At 44.1% G+C, this 23,701-nt stretch overlaps 1 protein-coding gene and 1 long non-coding RNA gene across 8 annotated transcripts in view; both read left to right on the top strand.

Annotated features, from left to right (window-relative positions):
- The window catches only part of LOC118371740 (FHF complex subunit HOOK interacting protein 1A-like), a 49,857-nt gene extending 26,692 nt beyond the window's left edge, over positions 1–23,165 (top strand). For all 6 annotated transcript variants that reach the window (XM_052464710.1, XM_052464711.1, XM_052464707.1 and 3 more), the window contains 11 exons: positions 2,819–3,130; positions 3,308–3,507; positions 3,600–3,771; positions 6,486–6,731; positions 6,878–7,045; positions 11,599–11,678; positions 12,217–12,419; positions 14,885–15,964; positions 16,339–16,517; positions 19,370–19,490; positions 20,233–23,165. In XM_052464710.1, the coding sequence (XP_052320670.1) occupies positions 2,819–3,130; positions 3,308–3,507; positions 3,600–3,771; positions 6,486–6,731; positions 6,878–7,045; positions 11,599–11,678; positions 12,217–12,419; positions 14,885–15,964; positions 16,339–16,517; positions 19,370–19,490; positions 20,233–20,435 (2,964 nt within the window). In that variant the 3' untranslated portion in view covers positions 20,436–23,165. The remainder of the gene's footprint in view (positions 1–2,818; positions 3,131–3,307; positions 3,508–3,599; positions 3,772–6,485; positions 6,732–6,877; positions 7,046–11,598; positions 11,679–12,216; positions 12,420–14,884; positions 15,965–16,338; positions 16,518–19,369; positions 19,491–20,232) is intronic.
- LOC127907950 (uncharacterized) lies at positions 7,285–11,592 on the top strand. Of its 2 annotated transcripts, XR_008065649.1 has the most exons (4): positions 7,285–7,363; positions 7,417–7,522; positions 8,917–8,969; positions 9,129–11,592. It is a non-coding gene; the product is annotated as an uncharacterized LOC127907950 (long non-coding RNA). The 2 variants fall into 2 exon arrangements; XR_008065650.1 differs by lacking the exons at positions 7,285–7,363; positions 7,417–7,522 and adding an exon at positions 8,753–8,863.
- Positions 23,166–23,701: the final 536 nt, after the last annotated feature.

Genomic DNA, 23,701 nt, shown 5'->3' with positions numbered 1-23,701 from the left:
TATATTGATTTATCTCTATGTACCAGTACATGTTATCCATTATCCTGACAGCTCCATGCCTCCACCTCCATGTATTACTAGTCAGTCCAGTCAGTGGTTATAAAAGGCCACTTGATCATCTATAGTCCTACTGTGCTACCTAGCTATGTCCTCAAAGCTATTTGTTACACCAGAAATACCCGACAGGATTGTAGACAGACATGAGTGAAGGAAGTGGCAACTTTAATATGACACCCATCTCTACTCCTCTTCCTTCCCTCTCTTCACTCACCCTGTGCGGTTATCACGCTATCATGCCTGGATCAATCAGTCACCTGGGAGCTCTGTCCCAGTCAGCCAGTCTGGCTCTCCCTCTGCTCTGCTCTCAGTGGACTTCCCATCGCCATGGTAGCAGGGCCTGGTGGGGACAGTGAGCTCATTGTTGTGGCTCTATGAATGGTTCCTCCCATGTCTGTGTTGTGTTCATTTAAGGAATGTTTTGAAACTTAGTGAAACAGGGAGGTACTACCTGAACCTGTCCAATGAGAATACACATTGTTGTTTTTCCCAGGCAACATCACTTTTTTCATGCATTGTGGCCTACTGAACACAGTCCTGTATTCATTAGTGAGGCTTATGTAGGGGGATCCTACTGCACACTAAGCCACATACAGTGGGGCAAACAAGTATTTAGTCAGCCACCAATTGTGCAAGTTCTCCCACTTAAAAAGATGAGAGAGGCCTGTAATTTTCATCATAGGTACACTTCAACTATTGTAGGATTTTTAAATTAATTTATTTGCAAATTATGGTGGAAAATAAGTATTTGGTCTCCTACAAACAAGCAAGATTTCTGGCTCTCACAGACCTGTAACTTCTTCTTTAAGAGGCTCCTCTGTCCTCCACTCGTTACCTGTATTAATGGCACCTGTTTGAACTTGTTATCAGTATAAAAGACACCTGTCCACAACCTCAAACAGTCACACTCCAACCTTCACTATGGCCAAGACCAAAGAGCTGTCAAAGGACATCAGAAATAAAATTGTAGACCTGCACCAGGCTGGGAAGACTGAATCTGCAATAGGTAGGCAGCTTGGTTTGAAGAAATCAACTGTGGGAGCAATTATTAGGAAATGGAAGACATACAAGACCACTGATAATCTCCCTCGATCTGGGGCTCCACGCAAGATCTCACCCCGTGGGGTCAAAATGATCACAAGAACGGTGAGCAAAAATCCCAGAACCACACGGGGGGACCTAGTGAATGACCTGCAGAGAGCTGGGACCAAAGTAACAAAGCCTACCATCAGTAACACACTACGCCGCCAGGAACTCAAATCCTGTAGTGCCAGACGTGTCCCCCTGCTTAAGCCAGTATATGTCCAGGCCCGTCTGAAGTTTGCTAGAGAGCATTTGGATGATCCAGAAGAAGATTGGGAGAATGTCATATGGTCAGATGAAACCAAAATATAACTTTTTGGTAAAAACTCAACTCGTCGTGTTTGGAGGACAAAGAATGCTGAGTTGCATCCAAAGAACACCATACCTACCGTGAAGCATGGGGTGGAAACATCATGCTTTGGGGCTGTTTATATGTAAAGGGACCAGGACGACTGATCCGTGTAAAGGAAAGAATGAATGGGGCCATGTATCGTGAGATTTTGAGTCTCCAGATCTCAACCCCATAGAAAATCTTTGGAGGGAGTTGAAAGTCCGTGTTGACCTCTGTCATTGCCAACAAAGGGTATATAACAAAGTATTGAGATTAACTTTTGTTCTTGACCAAATACTTATTTTCCACCATAATTTGCAAATAAATTCACTAAAAATCCTACAGTGTGATTTTCTGGATTTTTTTTTCTCGTTTTGACTGTCATAGTGGAAGTGTACCTATGATGAAAATTACAGGTCTCTGTCATCTTTTTAAGTGGTAGAACTTGCACAATTGGTGGCTGACTAAATAATTCTTTGCCCCACTGTACATATAGAGGACAAAACAGCCTTATACACTTTCATATCAAGCTGATTTACCATCAATATATTTATATTATGTGCATGTCACTGTCACTGTCAGTGTTCATTTTGTTTATGGTTCACTGTCAAATAAATGCGACGTCGCTTGATTTATGGTTGTCCATTTACATTTCAGTACAGAATTCCGCAGGCAACAGTGGGTTTGGAATATCACAAACCCAATTTATACACAATTGTAACTGCCTGTGCTTAAGATATTATATTGACATGACTCAGACAAATGTAATCTTCGTAAAATCACAAACGATGCATCAGCTTTCCCCGATTTATTTCCCGTAGGACTTGAGTTGTATTCTCTCTCAATTCTTACTCTTGTAATAGAGACTGTTGTGTTCATCTAGATCAATAAAGGCAGCAGCAGGCTGTCCGATGACGATTATTAACTGTCACTTATGAGTCCTCCCGAGAGAATATTACCAACATAACAAACCAACATGTTTCAGTCAATCTAATTTATCCTGAACATCATTGTAAGCACTTTGGCAGAGTCTGAGAGAGTTTGTCTTATGGTGTACATGCGATGAAATAACTTGCTAATTTGATTTCAACTGTTACGATGACAGTAGCAATGGCATACTGTAATAGCTTTGTGTCTCTATTGCTAGTTGATTTATTTAACCTTGGTCTATCGAGGTTATCGAATAAACTTCAAGTTGACCAAAGACAATATTCAGTTCACTGCGAGAACTATCTCATCTTATTTGATCTTCTTCCTTGTAAAATGAAGGTGATATTATCACAGATATACAGGTACTATATTCATTTCTATGGACATAACCCTGTACCTTCCCCGTTGTCCCTTCAGGTGGTAAAGATCCTGGAGAAGCATGATCCTCTCCGCAGCAACACCAGCAGCAACATGGCTGCCCTTGGTGTCATCGGCCTCTCCAGCGGCGGCCCCATGCGTTTCGGCGGGCCCATCCCGGGGGACGAGGCCAGCGCGGTGCAGAACTACGTGGAACACATGCTGTTCCTGCTCATGGAGGAGGACGCCGGCCAGGCGGGAGCCATGGGACCCATCCTGGAGTTTGTGGTGATGGAGAACGTCATGGAGAGGCTCTTCCTGTGGAGCCTGAGACGACAGTTTACTGATGATATGAAACTAGAGCAACTCAAGGTAGGTGTAGAGGTTAGAGATGGTGGTCGGTAACTGGAGGGTTGGGGGGGGGTTGAATCCCTGGTCTGACAGGGATATCTGGCAGAGGGTGAGGAGGGTGTCTCGGGGGGGATTGGGATTAAGGAAAAAGACACATCTCAGTAACAACTGACAATAAAGTCATCTCCTTCTTCTAAGATGTACGAGATGATTGTGGGCCAGGCGCGGCAGCCCTTACTGCACCACAAACCTGTGTTACGACCCTTAATGATGCTCCTGTCGTCGTGCTCGGGGACAGCTGGCCCGGAGGTGGAGGCTGAGCTGGTGTCATTACTCAACCAACTGTGCTGTGTCCTGGCCAAGGACCAGTCTGTTCTGGAGCTCTTCTTCCATACCAGGTGAGCTTCTTGCCTTACAATGTAAAGCGCTTTGAGATACTGCAAAATCTCTCTAGAAATCTCATCAATTATTATGGTGATTATTATTACAGCGAGGACCAGGGGGCGGCCAACTTCCTGATCTTCTCCCTGCTGATCCCCTTCATCCACCGGGAGGGCCTGGTGGGCCAGCAGGCCCGGGACGCCCTGCTCCTCATCATGTCACTGTCTGCAGAGAACCAGCGCGTGGCCCAGCACATCGCAGAGAACACCTACTTTTGTCCGGTGAGGAGAGGTGTCTGTCTTTATGATACTGTTGTCTTGCTCCTTTTGGTCTCTTTCACGTTCTGTCTGTGATTTGTGACTCTCGTTTTATGGCTCTGTATTTCTGTTTCTTAGGTATCACTGTCCCTTTGCTGTTCTCTTGTTCTCTTTGTTTAGACTTTGTCCTCCCCCTCTCTCTCCTCTCTCTATCTCCTCTGTATACATGTCATATGGATGATTGTTCTGCCCTTGACTCAATGTACTATTAACTCATTGTACCAACTACCAAACAAGTTAATATCCCTGACCTCTCTTTGTCCCTTGATAGGCGTATGATATTCATAGCCCAAATATGCTTAGCCTACTGTATGCAAATCAAATCAAATGTATTTATATAGCCCTTCGTACATCAGCTGATATCTCAAAGTGCTGTACAGAAACCCAGCCTAAAACCCCAAACAGCAAGCAATGCAGGTGTAGAAGCACGGTGGCTAGGAAAAACTCCCTAGAAAGGCCAAAACCTAGAAACCTAGAGAGGAACCAGGCTATGTGGGGTGGCCAGTCCTCTTTTGGCTGTGCCGGGTGGAGATTATAACAAAACATGGCCAAGATGTTCAAATGTTCATAAATGACCGGCATGGTCGAATAATAATAAGGCAGAACAGTTGAAACTGGAGCAGCAGCACAGCCAGGTGGACTGGGGACAGCAAGGAGTCATCATGTCAGGTAGTCCTGGGGCATGGTCCTAGGGCTCAGGTCCTCCGAGAGAGAGAAAGAAAGAGAGAAGGAGAGAATTAGAGAACGCACACTTAGATTCACACAGGACACCGAATAGGACAGGAGAAGTACTCCAGATATAACAAACTAACCCTAGCCCCCCGACACAAACTACTGCAGCATAAATACTGGAGGCTGAGACATATGCATAATGAAGCAGGTCGAGGGAGAGTGGCGCTGTTGTATGTTAAACGTGAGGTATTCATATGCTTTTGATAATGTAACAAGCAACACACCCATGTTATTAAAAGGCTAAACTCAGCCCAGCTGTAAAAAATAATTTATACACATCTCAGACTGTATATTTAAATTGTAAACTATTTAAAAAATGGATGAACACTTAAGTCCATGATGATTATAATTTATATTAATCGATTTGCACTAGACTGATGTAGTAACTTTGACCTGTGTTGTTGATTAGAATAATTATCAAACCATGCCACCATCTTGATGCATTAGCTCACCAGGGAAATCACTTGCTCTTGGATGGTAACTCTTTATTTATTTTACCTTTATTTAACTAGGCAAGTCAGTTAAGAACAAATTCTTATTTTCAATCACTGCCTAGGAACAGTGGGTTCACTGCCTGTAACCTTCCAGTTACTAGTCCAACGCTCTAACCACTAGGCTACCCTGCTGCCCTAAATCACACAGCCATATGTCAATGCCCATTGTTATTGATTAAGCCGGGCAACAGGTAAATCACCTAGAGGTAAATCAGCAGGTAACCTAGTGGTTAGAGCGTTGGGCCAGTAACCAAAAGGTTGCTGGATCGAATCCCCGAGCTGACAAGGTAAAAATCTGTCGTTCTGCCTCTGAACAAGGCAGTTAACCCACTGTTCCCCGGTAGGCCGTCATTGTAATTAAGAATTTGTTCTAAACGGACTTGCCTAGTTAAATAAAGGTTTTAAAAAATCACCCAGAGGTAAATCAACTAGAGGTCATTTTAGTAATGCTGCCTTTCTCCACTCGCTTTCAGCTTTGAAGGAGGGGGAAGGGGGATGAAGCTTCTTGTCCATTAAGCTCTCAAAGAAGCTGACCTATCACATGCATAGATTCACACACTAGTCGTTTGGATGTGAGACCATGAAGAGAAGCGACTTGGTAGATTTATAACATACAGTACAGCTCAAAGCATGGAAGGGGAAAACATAATTTATATCTGCGCCATAAACACCACTAAGAGTGAAGCCAGAGTGAACACATAAATGCATAAAAGTAATTTGTGCCACACACTTCCCCACTAATAATTAATGTTTGTTGCTCAATGCTCATATTTAATCTATACTGTAAACCATTAGCTATAACTCTCTAAAGTGTAATCCTCAATGCACCTGTCTGCCCTTCTGAATGTTTGTACAGTATCCCCCACAGAACGCTTGTCCTGTTGCGACTAGTATCTTCACTATCAAACACTTCAGTTAAGCTGTTGTGGACTGACTATCTAGCTTGGCAGTGCTGAAACAGTGTCAACAGAATGTGTTTCAATCTCACCTGTACCGTGGAGAGACTGTACAGGCTGCATGGACAATAACCAGTTATGTAACAGTATTTGACGTAACTGCACAGCAGGAGTAGGCTACAATACCTCTTTGTCACAGGATTACCTGCCTAGCTTCCTACTGCCTGGATAAGCCAATGGAGAGACAGGGATATACCTGTACCAGGAAGTCAGAACAGAGGCCCATTCAGTTCCCTGGTTTAGAGGCATCGCTCCATCCTGCCAATGCATTTAAGCCCTTTGTGCAAAGTCATGGATAGTTATCTTTCACATGCACAAAAGGAAACTCATGCAAAGATGAAAGGAAACACATAATAATATTAGATCCTAGTTATTCCCAGCAACATGGTCGCGTGATACCAGACCACAGTGTACAGTTTATATGGTGTAAGTAAGCAATAGCCTACTTGAAGGGGTTCCACTAGATGTGTCTCTCTCCTCTCTCCCCCTCCTCTAGGTGCTGGCCACGGGGCTGAGCGGTCTCTACTCGTCTCTGCCCACCAAACTGGAGGTGCCCGGTGAGGAGTGGCACTGCCTCCACAGAGAGGACTGGCTACAGATGCCCACCCTGGTCCAGTTCCTCAACTCACTGGAGTTCTGCAATGCAGTCATTCAGGTGGCTCACCCCAGCATCAGGGACCAGCTGGTCAGCTACATCTACAATGGCTTTCTGGTGCCTGTGTTGGCACCGGCCCTCCACAAGGTCAGTATAAACACAGCATGGATCTCACAGTATTACGTCCACCATTCCAGATCAATGTCAGACCAGTCACTACTTCCAGGAAGATTGGATGGAAGGATGCAGCGTATTTATATCCAGCCTACTGATGGTTGTGTGTTTCTCTCAAGCTGACCCTGGAGGAGGTGATGACTACCACGGCCTATCTGGACCTATTCGTGCGGTCAGTGTCAGAGCCGATCCTGCTGCAGACCTTCCTCTCCTTCATCCTCCTCCACCGCCACGAGAACGTCCACATCCTGGACACGCTGGTCAGCCGCATCAACACACCCTTCCAGGTAACGCCCACATCCTGGACACTCTAGTCAGCCGCATCAACACACCCTTCCAGGTAATGTCCACATCCTGGACACGCTGGTCAGCCGCATCAACACACCCTTCCAGGTAATATCCACATCCTGAACACTCTGGTCACCAGCATCAACACACCCTTCCAGGTAACGTCCACATCCTGGACACTCTGGTCAGCCGCATCAACACACCCTTCCAGGTAATGTCCACATCCTGGACACGCTGGTCAGCCGCATCGACACACCCTTCCAGGTAACGTCCACATCCTGGACACGCTGGTCAGCCGCATCAACACACCCTTCCAGGTAACGCCCACATCCTGGACACGCTGGTCAGCCGCATCAACACACCCTTCCAGGTAACGTTCACATCCTGGACACGCTGGTCAGCCGCATCAACACACCCTTCCAGGTAACGTCCACATCCTGGACACGCTGGTCAGCCGCATCAACACACCCTTCCAGGTAACGTCCACATCCTGGACACTCTGGTCAGCCGCATCAACACACCCTTCCAGGTAACGTCCACATCCTGGACACGCTGGTCAGCCGCATCAACACACCCTTCCAGGTAATGTCCACATTCCAGGTACACACCTTTCCAGGTAATGTCCACATCCTGGACACGCTGGTCAGCCGCATCAACACACCCTTCCAGGTAACGTCCACATCCTGGACACTCTGGTCAGCCAGCATCACACACACCCTCCTGGACCAGGTAACGTTCACATCCTGGACACGCTGGTCAGCCGCATCAACACACCCTTCCAGGTAACGCCCACATCCTGGACACATCCTGGCATCAACACACGCAGGTAACGTCCACATCCTCAGCTGGTCGCCGCATCAACACACCCTTCCAGGTAACGTCCACATCCTGGACACGCTGGTCAGCCGCATCAACACACCCTTCCAGGTAATGTCCACATCCTGGACACGCTGGTCAGCCGCATCAACACACCCTTCCAGGTAACGCCCACATCCTGGACACGCTTGGCCCACATCAGCCGCATCAACACACCCTTCCAGGTAACGTCACATCCTGGACACGCTGGTCAGACACCGCATCAACACACCCTTCCAGGTAACGTCCACATCATGAACACGCTGGTCAGCCGCATCAACACACCCTTCCAGGTAATGTCCACATCCTGGACACGCTGGCATCAGCCTTCCAGGTAATGTCCACATCCACACCCTTCAACACAGGTAACGTCCACATCCTGAACACGCTGGTCAGCCGCATCAACACACCCTTCCAGGTAACGCCACATCCTGGACACGCTGGTCAGCCGCATCAACACACCCTTCCAGGTAACGTCCACATCCTGAACACGCTGGTCAGCCGCATCAACACACACCCTTCCAGGTAACGTCCACATCCTCACATCCAGCCGCATCAACACACCCTTCCAGGTAACGCCCACAGCTGAACACGCTGGTCAGCCACATCAACACACCTTCCAGGTAACGTCCACATCCTGGACACGCTGGTCCTGCATCAACACACCTTTCCAGGTAACGTCCCACATCCTGGACACGCTGGTCAGCCGCATCAACACACCCTTCCAGGTAACGCCCCCACATCCTGGACACGCTGGTCAGCCGCATCAACACACCCTTCCAGGTAACGTCCACATCCTGGACACGCTGGTCAGCCGCATCCACACACCTTTCAGGTAATGTCCACACCCTTCCAGGTAATGTCCACATCCTGGACACGCTGGTCAGCCGCATCAACACACCCTTCCAGGTAACGTCCACATCCTGGACACGCTGGTCAGCCGCATCAACACACCCTTCCAGGTAACGTCCACATCCTGAACACGCTGGTCAGCCACATCCACACACCTTTCCAGGTAACGTCCACATCCTGGACACGCTGGTCAGCCGCATCGACACACCCTTCCAGGTAACGTCCACATCCTGGACACGCTGGTCAGCCGCATCAACACACCCTTCCAGGTAACGTCCACATCCTGGACACGCTGGTCAGCCGCATCAACACACCCTTCCAGGTAACGCCCACATCCTGGACACGCTGGTCAGCCGCATCAACACACCCTTCCAGGTAACGTCCACATCCTGGACACTCTGGTCAGCCGCATCGACACACCAGGTACGGGAGGGAGTTTGCAGCTGAAGCACCTGCTCAGCACATATGTCAACATCCCTTTTCAGATCCGGGAGCCTTCGTACTAGCACTCACAAATACACACAACCGCACACAGTTGCAAATCATATTGATTACTGTGCATATTTCAACCTAGAGTCTCCTAATTACACTTAGTAAATAGCCAGGCCTCCTCAACCTGACATAAATTAGATCCTTCAGAAAGTTGTCTGTGAATCTTGCTGCTATGCTGTGTGAGTCATGTTTAAAATAACTGAGACTTGTTTTGGAGATAAATAGTTTCCCCAGAGGCCGTTTCCTAATAATTTAAACAAATATTTAAAATGTCAGTATCAAAGACAGCAGATTGTTGCCATGGCAATGCACAATAACTATCTAATTAGTCGTTGGACTCATGATACAAGGCAAGTAAATATTAGTAAATGTAATGTCTAGTTCAAACGGGGAATTGCTGGAAAGGCTTCATTCATTAACATCAAACAGAGGCTTGTCAATTGAAACGTTCAAGTGCTCTCTTCACAGGACTACTCAACTGTGAAAAACGCTCCTGGGCAGATTTGTACTCTACAGGGTAGAAAACAACACTTCTGATACCTGCAGCCCATTTAACATTGATGGTTTTGATAAGGACAACACAGAGTTACGCATGGAATAAACAAACGTACAGTCAATAACACAAAAGAAAAAGTATATATACATTGTGTGCAAATGGCGTAAGGAGGTATGGCAATAAATAGGCCATAGTAGCGAAGTAATTACAATTTATCAAATTAACACTGGAGTGATAGATGTGCAGATGAGGGTGTGCAAATAGAAATGCTGGTGTGCAAAAGAGTAAAAAAGTAAAAAACAATATGGGGATGAGGTAGGTAGATTGGATGGGCTATTTACATATGGGCTGTGTACAGCTGCAGCGATCGGTAAGCTGCTCTGACAGCTGATGCGTAAAGTTAGTGAGGGAGATCTAAGTCTCCAGCTTCAGTGATTTTTGCAATTTGTTCCAGTCATTGGCAGCAGAGAACTGGAAGGAAAGGCGGCCAAAGGGGGTGTTGGCTATGGGGATGACCAGTGAGATATACCTGCTGGAGTGCGTGCTACGGGTAGGTGTTGTTATGGTGACCAGTGAGCAGAGATAAAGCAGAGCTTTACATAGCAAAGACTTATAGAGGACCTGGAGCCAGTGGGTCTGGCGACGAATATGTAGCGAGGGCCAGCCGATGAGAGCATTCAGGTCGCAGTGGTGGGTGGTATATGAGGCTTTGGTGACAAAACGGATGGCACTGTGATAGACTGCATCCAGTTTGCTGAGTAGAATGTTGGAGGCTATTTTGTAAATGACAGCCAAAGACGAGGATCGGTAGGATAGTCAGTTTTTCGAGGGTATGTTTGGCAGCATGAGTGAAGGAGGCTTTTTGTGAAATAGGAAGCCGATTCTAGATTTGATATTGGATTGGAGATGTTTAATATGAGTCTGGAAGGAGAGTTTACAGTCTAACCAGACTCCTAGGTATTTGTAGTTGTCCATATATTCTAAGTCAGAACTGTCCAGAGTAGTGAAGCTAGTCGGGCAGGCGGGCAGCGATCGGTTGAAAAGCATGCATTTAGTTTTACTAGTGTTTAAGAGCAGTTGGAGGCCACGGAAGGAGTGTTGTATGGCATTGAAGCTCGTTTGGAGGTTTGTTAACACAGTGTCCAATGAATGGCCAGATGTATACAGAGTGGTGTTGTCTGCGTAGAGGTGGATCAGGGAATCACCCGCAGCAAGAGCGACATCGTTGATATATACAGAGAAAAGAGTCGGCCCGAGAATTGAACCCTGTGGTACCCCCATAGAGACTGTCAGAGGTCCAGACAACAGGCCCTCTGATTTGACACACGGAACTTTATCTGAGAAGAAGTTGGTGAACCTGGCGAGGCAGTCATTTGAGAGGCCAAGGCTATTGAGTCTGCTGATAAGAATGCGGTGATTGACAGAGTCGAAAGCGTTGGCCAGGTCGACTCACTCTTGGTGAGTCGCCCCATTCCAAACCCTCAAAAGGACAGACATTTCCTTACTCTTATCATTATTCAGCTGTCAGCAACTCCGACAGATAGGCATACACCTGTTTCCACACAATCCAACCTAATCAAGACATACACCATGCCTAAAATATAACACAATAAGGACATAGGGGCAGTATTAGCTGGTTACATGCCATACTAAGCAAGTATCATCAAAAGCTGTGACTTCAGGCTGTCCATGGTCACTCTGCAACATTTAAACAGGTATGATGCCACGCGCCACAGGCAGCCATTTTGAAATTCAGCCTTGGTAATCTCTTACTTGTTAATCCAGCCTTGTGATGTATTCCGGTCCTCTGAGACCTTTGTTTCATCTTGTGATGCTTATCTTCTTGGTGTTTTCCAGCTGGGTACTGTGTCTCTGGCGCTGTTCCAGACTCTCATTGGACTGTACTGTGAGGATGTGATGCTGCAGCTCATCTTGAGGTGAGTGGGTGGGGCCTGTTCCATGTTCTATGTTCATGATGATATTATATGGAGCATTTGGGGTGTCGGATGTCTTTCTTTGTATACCTAGTTTCCCCCCCCCCCAATTTCATGGTATCCAATTGTTAGTAATTACTATCTTGTCTCATCGCTACAACTCCCGTACAAGCTCGGGAGAGACGAAGGTCGAAAGCCATGCGTCCTCCGAAACACAACCCAACCAAGCCACACTGCTTGAACCCAGAGTCTCTGGTGGCTCAGCTAGCGCTGCGATGCAGTGCCCTAGACCACTGCGCCACCCGGGAGGCCGTGTATACCTAGTTGATGTGTACACACACTTACAAATTCAGTTTCCCAGAGCTGATTGGTTTACGATGTGATGAGACCTTACTCCGCTTTTACTCCTTAACACCCAAACACCGACCTATCTGCATTTCTTGGTACAACCATAAACCCCCGTCCTCCTCCTAACCCAAGTCTCAGTTCCCCCTGCTGGGGCTCCCTAACAGGATCTACCCCCCCCCCTCTGGTTCTCCAGGTACCTGATCCCCTGTAATCACATGATGCTGAGCCAGAGACGTGTGGTGAAGGAGAGAGACTTCTACTCTGTGTCGGCCGCTAAGATCCTGGCGCTCACACCCTCCTGCTGTTCCCCCGAACACAGCCCCCCACCCCTCAGACAGCTGGACTCCATCCTCTGGTCAAAGGGTACAGACAACAGTCCTAACACTGGCACCATGGGTAAGATAGGTTCACTGGTGATTTCTAGCTGGTTCTGTACTTTATATATGCCTATCACTAGGACAAGACAGTGTAACGTGCCACATGCAGAAGTAAAGTGGAATTAACCCCCTATTTAACCAGTTGCTTTCTATTTGAAGGTGATCTTTTGAATGCCTCAATGATTCACAGGGAATAAACTGTTACTTCTGAAGGATTTTAACAATGGGTTTCATTATTATAGGTCGAGAGATAGACAATCTAGTTTCCTTTGTTTCAAGTGGCCTGAATATTTGTGTTTGGGATTTTAGGCCATGTGCTGCAGCTTAGTCTGAGTAGACGAAACGAATTAAGATCACATTTGATCCTAATCTGATTCACACTTCCCTCTCTTCTGTATTCAAAATCGCAACTTCAATGAGCTCTATGCTAAGCCAAAATCTCCAACACACAAAAAGTTCCTTCACTGAGTTGCGACTAGTCATAACATTGTTGGTGGCGAGCGCTTTGACCTCATTTGTGGAGGTGGTATTTACCTAAAACCAACAAAACACAAACCACACAGCCAAAATGTTTGATGTTTGAACTGCCTAGATAATATATATATATATATATATATATATATATATATATATATATATATATATATACACTGCTCAAAAAAATAAAGGGAACACTTAAACTAGCAATCCCGGATCCGGGAGAGTAATCATAGCCTTAAACGAATTAGCATAACGCAGCGGACATAAATACCCCTAGAAAATTTTCCTATTCATGAAAATCACAAATGAAATATATTGAGACACAGCTTAGCCTTTTGTTAATCACACTGTCATCTCAGATTTTCAAAATATGCTTTACAGCCAACGCTAGACAAGCATTTGTGTAAGTTTATCATGGCATAATGCTATGCTAGGCTCTGCTGGCAGCAGGCAACATTTTCACGAAAATAAGAAAAGCAATCAAATTAAATCATTTACCTTTGAAGAACTTCGGATGTTTTCACTCAGGAGACTCCCAGTTAGATAGCAAATGTTCCTTTTTTCCAAAAATATAATTTTTGTAGGCGAAATAGCTCCCGTTTGTTCATCATGCTTGGCTGAGAAATCGACCGGAAAATGCGATCACTACAACGCCAAACGTTTTTCCAAATTAGCTCCATAATATCGACAGCAACATGTCAAACGTTGTTTAGAATCAATCCTCAAGGTGTTTTTAACGTATCTATTCGATAATTATTTTCCGCCCATTTGCTCGGACAAACATGGTCCGTCCCGTGGCTGAATGTAGTTTCCTATCCCCGTAGTAGAACGTGTTCTATTGATAATGCATTATTCCTATCCCCGTAGTAGAACGTGTTCTATTGATAATGCATTATTCCTATCCCCGTAGTAGAACGTGTTCTATTGATAATGCATTATTCCTATCCCCGCAGTAGAACGTGTTCTATTGATAATGCATTATTCCTATCCCCGTAGTAGAACACGTTCTATTGATAATGCATTATTCCTATCCTCGTTGTAGAACACGTTCTATTGATAATGCATTATTCCTATCCCCGTTGTAGAACATGTTCTATTGATAATGCATTATTCCTGTCCCCGTAGTAGAACGTGTTCTATTGATAATGCATTATTCCTATCCCTGTAGTAGAACGTGTTCTATTGATAATGCATTATTCCTATCCCCGTAGTAGAACACATTCTATTGATAATGCATTATTCCTATACCCGTAGTAGAACGTGTTCTAATGATAATGCATTATTCCTATCCATTTACTATTCCTTATTAAGAGTCATTCAAACATCCATTAGTTATGGTTCTGTATGATTTTTACATGAAGTCTCATGTTGTCAGATTAATAACATAAGAGGCCTTATTAGAAAGTGTTTTTATCAACTCATTAAATCTCAATTAAATCAGTTTAGCCTCCTGTGGTTAATTGTCAACGTCATTAGTTCTGCTGTGCGTGAATTCAGCGCGCATGCAGCGCAGTGTGTCAGCCAGGATTAGTTATATTATTTATCGCACTGACTTGTTCTGTTTCCTGTCTGTCTGCCTGTCTCTCTCTCTCTCTCTCTCTCTCTCTCTCTCTCTCTCTCTCTCTCTCTCTCTCTCTCTCTCTCTCTCTCTCTCTCTCTCTCTCTCTCTCTCTCTCTCTCTCTCTCTGTCTCTCTGTCTCTGTCTCTCTGTCTGTCTCTCTCTCTCTGTCTCTCTGTCTCTCTCTCTGTCTCTCTCTGTCTCTCTCTCTGTCTCTCTCTGTCTCTCTCTCTGTCTCTCTCTCTGTCTCTCTGTCTCTCTCTCTCTGTCTCTCTCTCTGTCTCTCTCTCTCTCTATGTCTCTCTCTTTGTCTGTCTCTGTCTGTCTCACTGTTTGTCTGTCTCTCTGTCTGTGTTTGTCTCTCTGTGTGTCTGTGTCTCTCTGTCTATCACTGTTAGATCCATTACTGACTTGTAGTGCTCCCTGTCTTTCTGTCTGTTTTTCAGAGACCGAGGAGTCCTTTTTGGAGGAGGATGGCTCGGGCTACTCCTGCGTCATCGGCTCTGAGATCTACCTGGACGTCAACTACCTGCATTACCTTTACAACGCCCGCCTGGGCATCAGCAGCTGCACCCGGGCCTGCCAGGTGTGGTCAGCCCCCTATGATGGAGAGGACCCCCCTCCAGAGGAGTACCAACCCAGTGCCCTGGAGGAGGCTGGGGCCAGGGGACGCCAAGCCCAGACGGTCAACCCCAAGAGGTCACATCCACATCCACGGCCTCGTCCCCCCTGCCCGCCCCAGACCACAGACCCAGCCCCTACTAATCAACTAGAGCTGGAGTGGGACGATAGTTATGATGCTGGTCCGGTGGTGTCCCCCGAGGCTGCTACTGCTGAGAGTAGTAGACCTCCACAGCTGCCTGCAGCCGAGCCGCCCAAACACATCCAGGAGATGAGGAGGACTGCCATCATGCTGGTTAAGGGTTCCTACATCGAGGAGTCTGACTTCCAGGATGATGTCATGGTCTATGACCTTGTGGCAAAGAAGGACACCCGCGATACTGTGGATCGCCGCAGATCCAGCCGGGAGACACTACCGGAATCGGAGGAATCTGAAATAGACTCAGAATTTAACCTTGAGGAGGACCATTTCAAAGTATCCAGTCTACAGGAGAAGGATGAGGTCCCCCTCAGCAATGGCCTGAGTCTTCCACTCCATCCCATCAACTTGGAGGTCAATAGCTCAGAGGTCACAAAGGGGTCAAAGGAGGTCAAAGCTCATGTTGCGGACCACAACTCCAACCTCCAGAGCCCCTTGGCTACTGAGGTGGGGGACGACCTCATGGATCAGTACGAGGAGCTGATTCGTACACTGGGCAGCGACGAGGCCGGGACTGGGGGGAGCAGCCCTGTGAAAACGGTGGACAAAGAGTTCCGGAATCCTGTTGTCACCCCCATGGAGGAGGACGAGGTGGACTTCAGCTCCTTCTCTGTGGATACGCCTGAGCTGGAGAAGCAGCACTCATCCCTGTTTGGGACCAAGCTCCGCAGTGGGAGCACTAGGAGTCATTCTGCACCTTTTACAGGTAAGATAAAACAACACACTCAGAAATAAAAGCCTTAACTTTTGTACAATATCTTCACCAGGTTTGAAGGTCAGCTCTCTAACACTTGTCAATAATTTGCTGAAGAATCACAATGTGGTTATCTTACAATGCATTTGACTCATAGCGAGAGAGAGAGAGAGAGAGAGAGAGAGAGAGAGAGGCTTTACTCAGACTGTCAAACCTGGTTAAATAACCAGCCTTAAAGTAAGACAGATAAAACTTCAGTCTGAGTAAAGTCTCTCTCTCTCTTCCTGTGTAGATTGAAGTATTATCTGCCTTACTTTAAGGCTTGTTCTTGATCTTTAACCAGGTTTGACAATCTGAGTGAAGACTCTCTTTCTCTCTTCCTGTAGGGCCATTTGTCAGTGTGCTGTTGTCACGTCTGGAGAACATGCTGGATAACTCTCTCCATGTCAACCTCCTGCTGACTGGTATACTGGCCCAGCTGGCTGCCTACCCCCAGCCCCTGCTGCAATCCTTCCTCCTCAACACCAACATGGTGTTCCAGCCCAGCGTGCGCTCACTCTATCAGGTACAGATAGTGTGCGTGTGTGTGCGCGACTGTGAGTGTGACTGTCACCAGCCCAGTGTCCACTCCCGCTCCTAGATTCCATTAATTCTGTCAGTCTGTCTGTCCATCTATCTCTGACTATGTTTTGACTTTCAGTCTATCTATATCCTTTGTTCTCTCTCATTGACTTTGAGGCAGAGATGGACACAGTCCTACTGTTAAAATACTCATCATAGACACTGCAATGCACGCCTACTCAAAAGAGAGACAACTCTCTTAGTAAACATTTCACTCTGCTCCATTTAGTAAGCATTAGAGGTGTAAAAACGTTCCCCCAAAAAACTGTTTGCTTTTCACTCTCACTGCTCTAAGCTGTTTAAACCTCTGGAGACTCATGAAACAACCAGAAAACCTGTTAGAAGTTCGAGAGGAGGGATCCGTTATGAATAGTATTAATTAGAGAGGAGAGATGAATACTATGTTGTGTCCCAAATGGAACCTTATTCCCAATATAGTGCACTACTTTTAACCAGAGCCTTATGGACCCGGGGTAAAAGTAGTGCACTATATAGGTGATAGGGTGCCATTTAGGACACAACTATGAGCTGGCGTACACTTTACGTGGCAATGAAAACAGAGTTCAAAATGGCTGTGAAACAAGTCTACTGAGACTTTAACACAGTGTTTTTCTCTCCTGTCGGCTGATTCATGCATAATTGAATAGAGCATGTGTAAACAAGTAATCAAAATGGAGTGGGGCCGTTTGAAAGCTCGCATTAAAGGGAATGTTTGGATGGGGATGAAAGGGGATGGCGAGTTGTTGAAGTACAAACACTAGGCACTTCATTTTCATTAGGGTCCAGATTAAAAGAGGTGGATTGTTTGTCATGGAGATATACGGTTTGGTTCTCCGTGTCTTGTCTGGTTTATGCCTCTGGTTTTGTTTTCAATCGTGTGATATGCTTTTATGCAAAAGCTACCCGTTTTACACCTGATAGTGTGTATAGCAATACTCTTGGCATCAAGTACGCAAAGTCTGTTTGCTTAATTCAGTCAAAACAAATGTGCACTTTCTTTGATAAGGCGTCTTGCGCTGTGGAAATGCAACGATCGCATTCATTTTTCTCAATACAATGTTTTATGCGTGCAAAAAAACAAAATAATTCAGCATGGTGATCTCATTGATCCACCATCTTGTTTCAAGGTAAGCTCGCGAGATCAGGATAGCTGAACGAGACTACCTCATTGTAGCTTTGATACAATATTTATCCTGTACTTTCTGTGCTCTGGCAGCTACAGTGCCTTCAGAAAGTATTCACACCCCTTGACTTTTTCCACATTCTGATGTGTTACAGCCTGAATTTAAAATGGATTTACTTTAGATTTTGTGTCACTGATCTACACAAAATACCCCATAATATCAAAGTGGAATTTTGTTAGTAGAACGTTTTTGAAATGTAATAAAAAATGAAATTCTGAAATGTATTGTCTAAGTATTCAACCCCTTTGTTATGGCAAACCTAAGTAATTTCAGGAGTAAAAATGTGCTTAACAAATCACATAAATTGAATGGACTCATTCTGTGTTCAATAATAGTGGTTAACAGGATTTCAGAATGACTACCCCAAACATACAATTATCTGTAAGGTCCCTCAATCAAGTAATACATTTCAAGCACAGATTCAAAGACCAGGGAGGTTTTTCAATGCCTCGCAAAGAAGGGCATTGATTGGTAGATAAAAAAAATAAAAAGCTAACGCTGAATATTCCTTTGAGCATGGTGACACCCAGTCATTACAAAGATACAGGTGTCCTTCCTAACTCATTTGCCGGAGAGGAAGGAAACTGCTCAGGGATTTCACCATGAGGCCAATTATGATTTTAAAACGGTTACAGAGTTTAATGGCTGTGTAATGAGAAAGCTGAGAATAGATCAACAACATTGTAGTTACTCCACCATACTAACCTAAATGAAAGAAGGAAGCCTGAACAGAATAAAAAATATTCCAAAACATGCATTTGGAACATGCAACAAGACACTTAAGTAATACTGCAAAGCATGAAGCAAAGAAAATAACTTTTTTTGCCCTGAATACAAAGCTTTGTTTGGGACAAATTCAACACAACACATGACTGATTACCACTCTTCATATTTTCAAACGTGGTGTTGGCTGCATCATGTTATGGGAATGCTTGTCATCGGCAAGGACTAAGGAGTTTTTTAGGATAAAAATAAATGGAATACAGCTAAGCACAGGCAAAGTCCTAGAGGAAAACCTGATTCAGTCTTCTTTCCAACAGACACTGGAAGACTAATTCACCTTTCAGCAGGAAAATAACCTAAAACACAAGGCCATATTTATACTGCCGTTGCTTACCAAGAGGACATTGAATGTTCCTGAATGGCCGAGTTACAGTTTTAACTTAAATCGGTTTGAAAATCTATGGCTAAGACTTGAAAATGGCTTTCTGGCATTGATCAACAACCAACTTGACAGAGCTTGAATAATATCTTGAATAATAATGGGCAAATATTGTACAATTCAGCTATGCAAAGCTCTTAGAGATTTACCCAGAAAGACTCACAACTGTAATCACTGCCAAAGGTGATTCTAACACATATTGTCTCAGTGGGTGAATAATTATCTAATCAAGATGTATTAGTGTTTTATTTGTCATAAATGTTTTAATAAATGTTCTAATTTTTCTTCCACTTTGACAGAGTATTTGGTGTAGATCGTTACAATTAAATCCATATTTAATCCCTCTTTGTAACACAACAAAAAAGTAAAGGGGTGTGAATACTTTCTGAAGGCACTGTATTTCCTGTCTGATGTTCTACTAATGTTACTATATATGTGTTTCCATATCAGGTACTAGCCTCCCTTAAGAACCAGATAGAGCAGCAGGCCTCGACCAAGAAGGACTTCCCGGAGCTGATCACCTCCGCCCAGCACTGCCTCCTGGCCAGGGAGAGTTCACTCAAGGGTCAAGGTGAGACTTGATTGACTACATAATGCTCTGTCCTACATATCCGGTTCCATGTTAGTAAAGATGTTCTGAAGCTAACGTAATGGCTTCCCTGCCAGGATACATAGTGTTTATAACAACCGTATAACTGTGTACTGTTACTTACTGGTAGTATAAATGTTTTGTTTGAATAGACGTTGCTTTATTGTGAGCTATCCTATGAGCATCATTAGAATGTAATTTAGGTCTGTTTTGTAGCCAATAGCCAGGTCATTGAGATTCGAATTGATACAGGCAAAGCTTCCAGAGGATTTGAGGCAATATCCTAGATCATAAGACCAGTAATAAGCCAAGCAATAACGTTGATTCTAATCACTGCAATGCAATGAAGCACCACTGAAAGATTAAAACTGTATCTGTGCTTAGTTTGTGTTGTTTGGTTCCTCCTCGAGAATATATTCAGCTTGGTCATGAAGCGTTGCAGAAACAACTCAGGTCCTTCTGACGTTGTTCTTCTCATACTTCTCCAGTCTACTGCATTCCCACTGGTTTCTCCCCACCATTTTATATGCGAGCTTTCTCTCCAAGCAAGGAATGTATTGGTACGAGATTGCATAAGATTTAAAAAGAAAAATGAGACTGATATAAAAGGAAGAATTTCTTCTTTCAAGTGGACTAACATGAGCTTGCTACAATGTCCAACTGCAGTTAAATGCTACTATTACTAATGTTTTATTTTTCATTTCTATTTACTTATCCTCCACAGATACAAACAGCGGAGACAGCCGAGAATGTTCCCCCCTGGAGGCAGGAAGGATGATGAAGAGCTCTCCTCCTCCCCAGCCCAAGACCATTTCCCTGGCCAGGACCGAGGTCTTCGCTACCGTCCTCTTCACAGAGTTCCTCAAAGAACTGGCGTCCATTGCGCAGGAGCACTCAATACTATCGCACGTCCCTATGGAGGAGTAACGATATAATAACGTTGTAATAATGTTATAGTAATATTATTATTATTATTATAATGTTTTAATAATGTTATGGTAGCGTTGTCTCACAGGGAAGGAGTGAGTGTCTGTCCCTGACCTGTTGTGTCCACTCGGGTCATTTTAAAAGTTTTAAAAAGACTCTTTGAAAGTTTTTTCATGTTTTCCACTACTTGACGAAGAAGACTATACCTCTTGGATTGATTCACTCATCTTTTATCTCTCTCCCTCAGGCAGTTTTTAAATTGGGTTATATATACATATATATATTTGAGGCTAATATATTTTTCCAAACCAAGATATAAAAACGTCGGGCTCTGATATACAGTAACACACAACTTACAGGAATCTCTCACCCATTTGATGCATTTACCATTGATACCCTCAGACATGCATAGGCCTATGTCACATCCAAGGAGCAGGTCATGTGATTTATAATGACTGGAAAGTACTGACCTACTTCAAGCCTTTGGTGGAACCCCTGCACCAACCAATAAGAATGCTGAAATGGAAGCTTGGGGCGAATCGACCAAAGACTGAATAGAATGGAACAGGCTGAATGGAACAATGGGAAGTTAATGATATACACAAAGGACACATAATCTGTCCCTTTAGGCTTTTAGACTTACAATATTGCATTCATAAATGTCAATGTACTGCCCTGGTAGCAACAGCCTCTCCAGTGACCAGCTCTAGTTGTCTTGTAGTGATGGCCACCATACAATGGGGACTTATACGTGGCCTTACCGAAATCTCTGGTGGTGCCATGTTGTCACCCTGGGGTTGCATTCTGTACTGGAAATAATCAGGAGCCTATTTTGTCAGGATCTCTCCCTGCGGAGTATTCATCACTAATCAAATGTTATTTGTCACATGCTTCGTAAACAACAGGTGTAGACTAGCAGTGAAGTGCTTACTTGGGCCCTTCCCAACAATGCAGAGAAATAGTGGAAAAGTAATAATAAATCCACAATGAGTAACGCTAACTTGGCTGTTAACACGGGGTACCAGTAACAAGTACCCTAGCAGCACCCCTCTAAACTACTGGTTAGCGCGTTGGTGTTAGAAGTGGGAAGCTAGTGGGAGTCCCAATCATCTCATACTTACTTTATAGAGTTGGCGTAGACCATGGCATTCTCTAATGCTATGTATCCGGTGATCGTTGTTATTCAAAACTCTTGACTGAAGGAGAGGCCTAGTAAGTTAGACTATCAGGCTCACTGTACAAAACAAGTTTGTGTGTCGCTAAATACCTTAAATCAAAGACTTTCTTTGTTCAATAGACCTATTTCAATTATGTTATGTTTTCAATGCACATTAGATATTCAAGTTAGAAGTCGTTTTTATTTTATTTAGGGGTGTACTTAAGGACACTGGGTTCTTCTGACGTCAATTCTTAATGCTGCGGCTAACTCCCATTTTCCCATGGTGCACCAGGTCCTGTCCACTGAATGCACTTTATTTATAATGATATCTCTCTAAAAGGAGCTTTCCATATCAGGGTGATGCACTCAATGTTTGCATCCAAAACAACATCGTATTTCCTATGTAGTGCACTACTTTTGACCATATAAATCAAGAGTAGTGCACTATATGGGGTAATGGGTGCCGTTTGGGAAGCCCTCAATGTCTTAGCCTTATTTGAGTACTTTATGTATATAATTGGAAAAAAGAATCAAGGAAGCAGCACACTATGCAAATCATTATTGATATTTGAGGTATAAGAGTACTTTATTACGTTTTGTTTCCTGATGGGGTTGGGTATTTAATACATAATGTACTTAATGTCACAATAATGGAACTGTTTTGTAGAGAGAGGTTCTATTGCCATATTTTTTTCACAGAAGTTGTAACTTGAGTTCTGTCTTCTTGTTGCTGTATTAGGGAATGTATGTTTCTTGTATGTTTTTATGAGTCAAGTTGGGAAGATTGGAATACATCACTGTTGGTTGGTTCATTGATGATTTGGCACATTCATTTTAGCATTGAATGTTTAAGTTTGAATTCCAGACTAAGACATGGTCTACCATTAGCAACAAATAAATAGCCTTGATTTTAATTGACGTAATTTTATTTAAGGTTTTGATTTCAACCAAGGAGACATTTTGTTACAATGTCTGTCCCTATTAAATCGGTATGTTAGGGAAGAACTACCTAAAAATTGGTGCCTGAATTTTGAATGAATTCCCTCCTGTTGTTTACAGTGTCTACTCTGGGCTAAGCTTGGTCATGTTCAGTAGGCATAAAAGTGAGCTTATCCATTTAGAAATGCTCTTTTTTGTTTTCTTTTGCAAAACTTTTTCCTATGGTGCATCCTAATGAACATGACCCAGAGGAAGAATGTGGATGCAGCTGCAAAGGCAAACATATACCACTGTCTGCTCGAACTAGTCCACAAATTGGACCGATGGACAGTTTATGGAATGCATCATTTCTTGCCATTTCTAAATTTGGTGATGTACTCTATATTTTCTAGTAGTAGAATGTTGTGTGGAGCACATTTCAACCAAATTTAGAGACACAGTTCTCTTCAGTTGCATAGAGGTTTCATTCCAAAGATAAGTAGTCTAGTTTCTCCCTTTTCTACAACTATTAGCATCCATTTTAGATGCCAGCGATGACCTTGTCAGGTTACTCCAGTGTGTATTCTTCTGTCATTAAAGTCAGAGGTTCCAAGGAATTATTTGAATAAAGACATGTATTGTATTCTTTATAATACGTTTTTATTGAAGAACAGATATGTCATGTTTTGACAGCTTCTCTACCCAAATTTATATTTTAGCTTCACCTTGGCAAAGGTAAGTAAAATGCAAAACACATGGAAAACACATTTTTTCTTTCCGCTTCTTTCACCCAGAAGTGGTTGTGTTTAATGGTTTGTTCAGTGGACTCCACTGGCCTCATTTAGTAAACAATCCCCCCTCTATCCCTGTTCATACCTGGTTCTAACATGCAGCCTTTGTCCTGATCTTTTCCAATTCTGATTCTGGCCACATTTATGGACGATTATAAAACGCATTGTGATCCGATCTAAGTCTACACGGACAAGATCAGGATGAATAATATGTTAACAGCAGGTATAAACAGGGCTTCTGACAGCCATTCATCCAGTGACCCAGCTTCTGTTCAAAACTAGGTCTTCTTCACAGGCACTGAAACAGCAGCCAGCCACAAACCCTCTTTTTTTTTAAATCAAGAAGTCCAATTGAGTTATGTACAATACTTCTTATATAGGTCACTGCATACGGCATT

Source organism: Oncorhynchus keta, chromosome 16, assembly GCF_023373465.1.
Source record: "Oncorhynchus keta strain PuntledgeMale-10-30-2019 chromosome 16, Oket_V2, whole genome shotgun sequence".
In the NCBI taxonomy this organism is placed as follows: domain Eukaryota; kingdom Metazoa; phylum Chordata; class Actinopteri; order Salmoniformes; family Salmonidae; genus Oncorhynchus; species Oncorhynchus keta.
The sequence above is the reverse complement of the archived record's forward strand: the minus strand, read 5'-3'. Positions and strand labels throughout refer to the sequence as shown.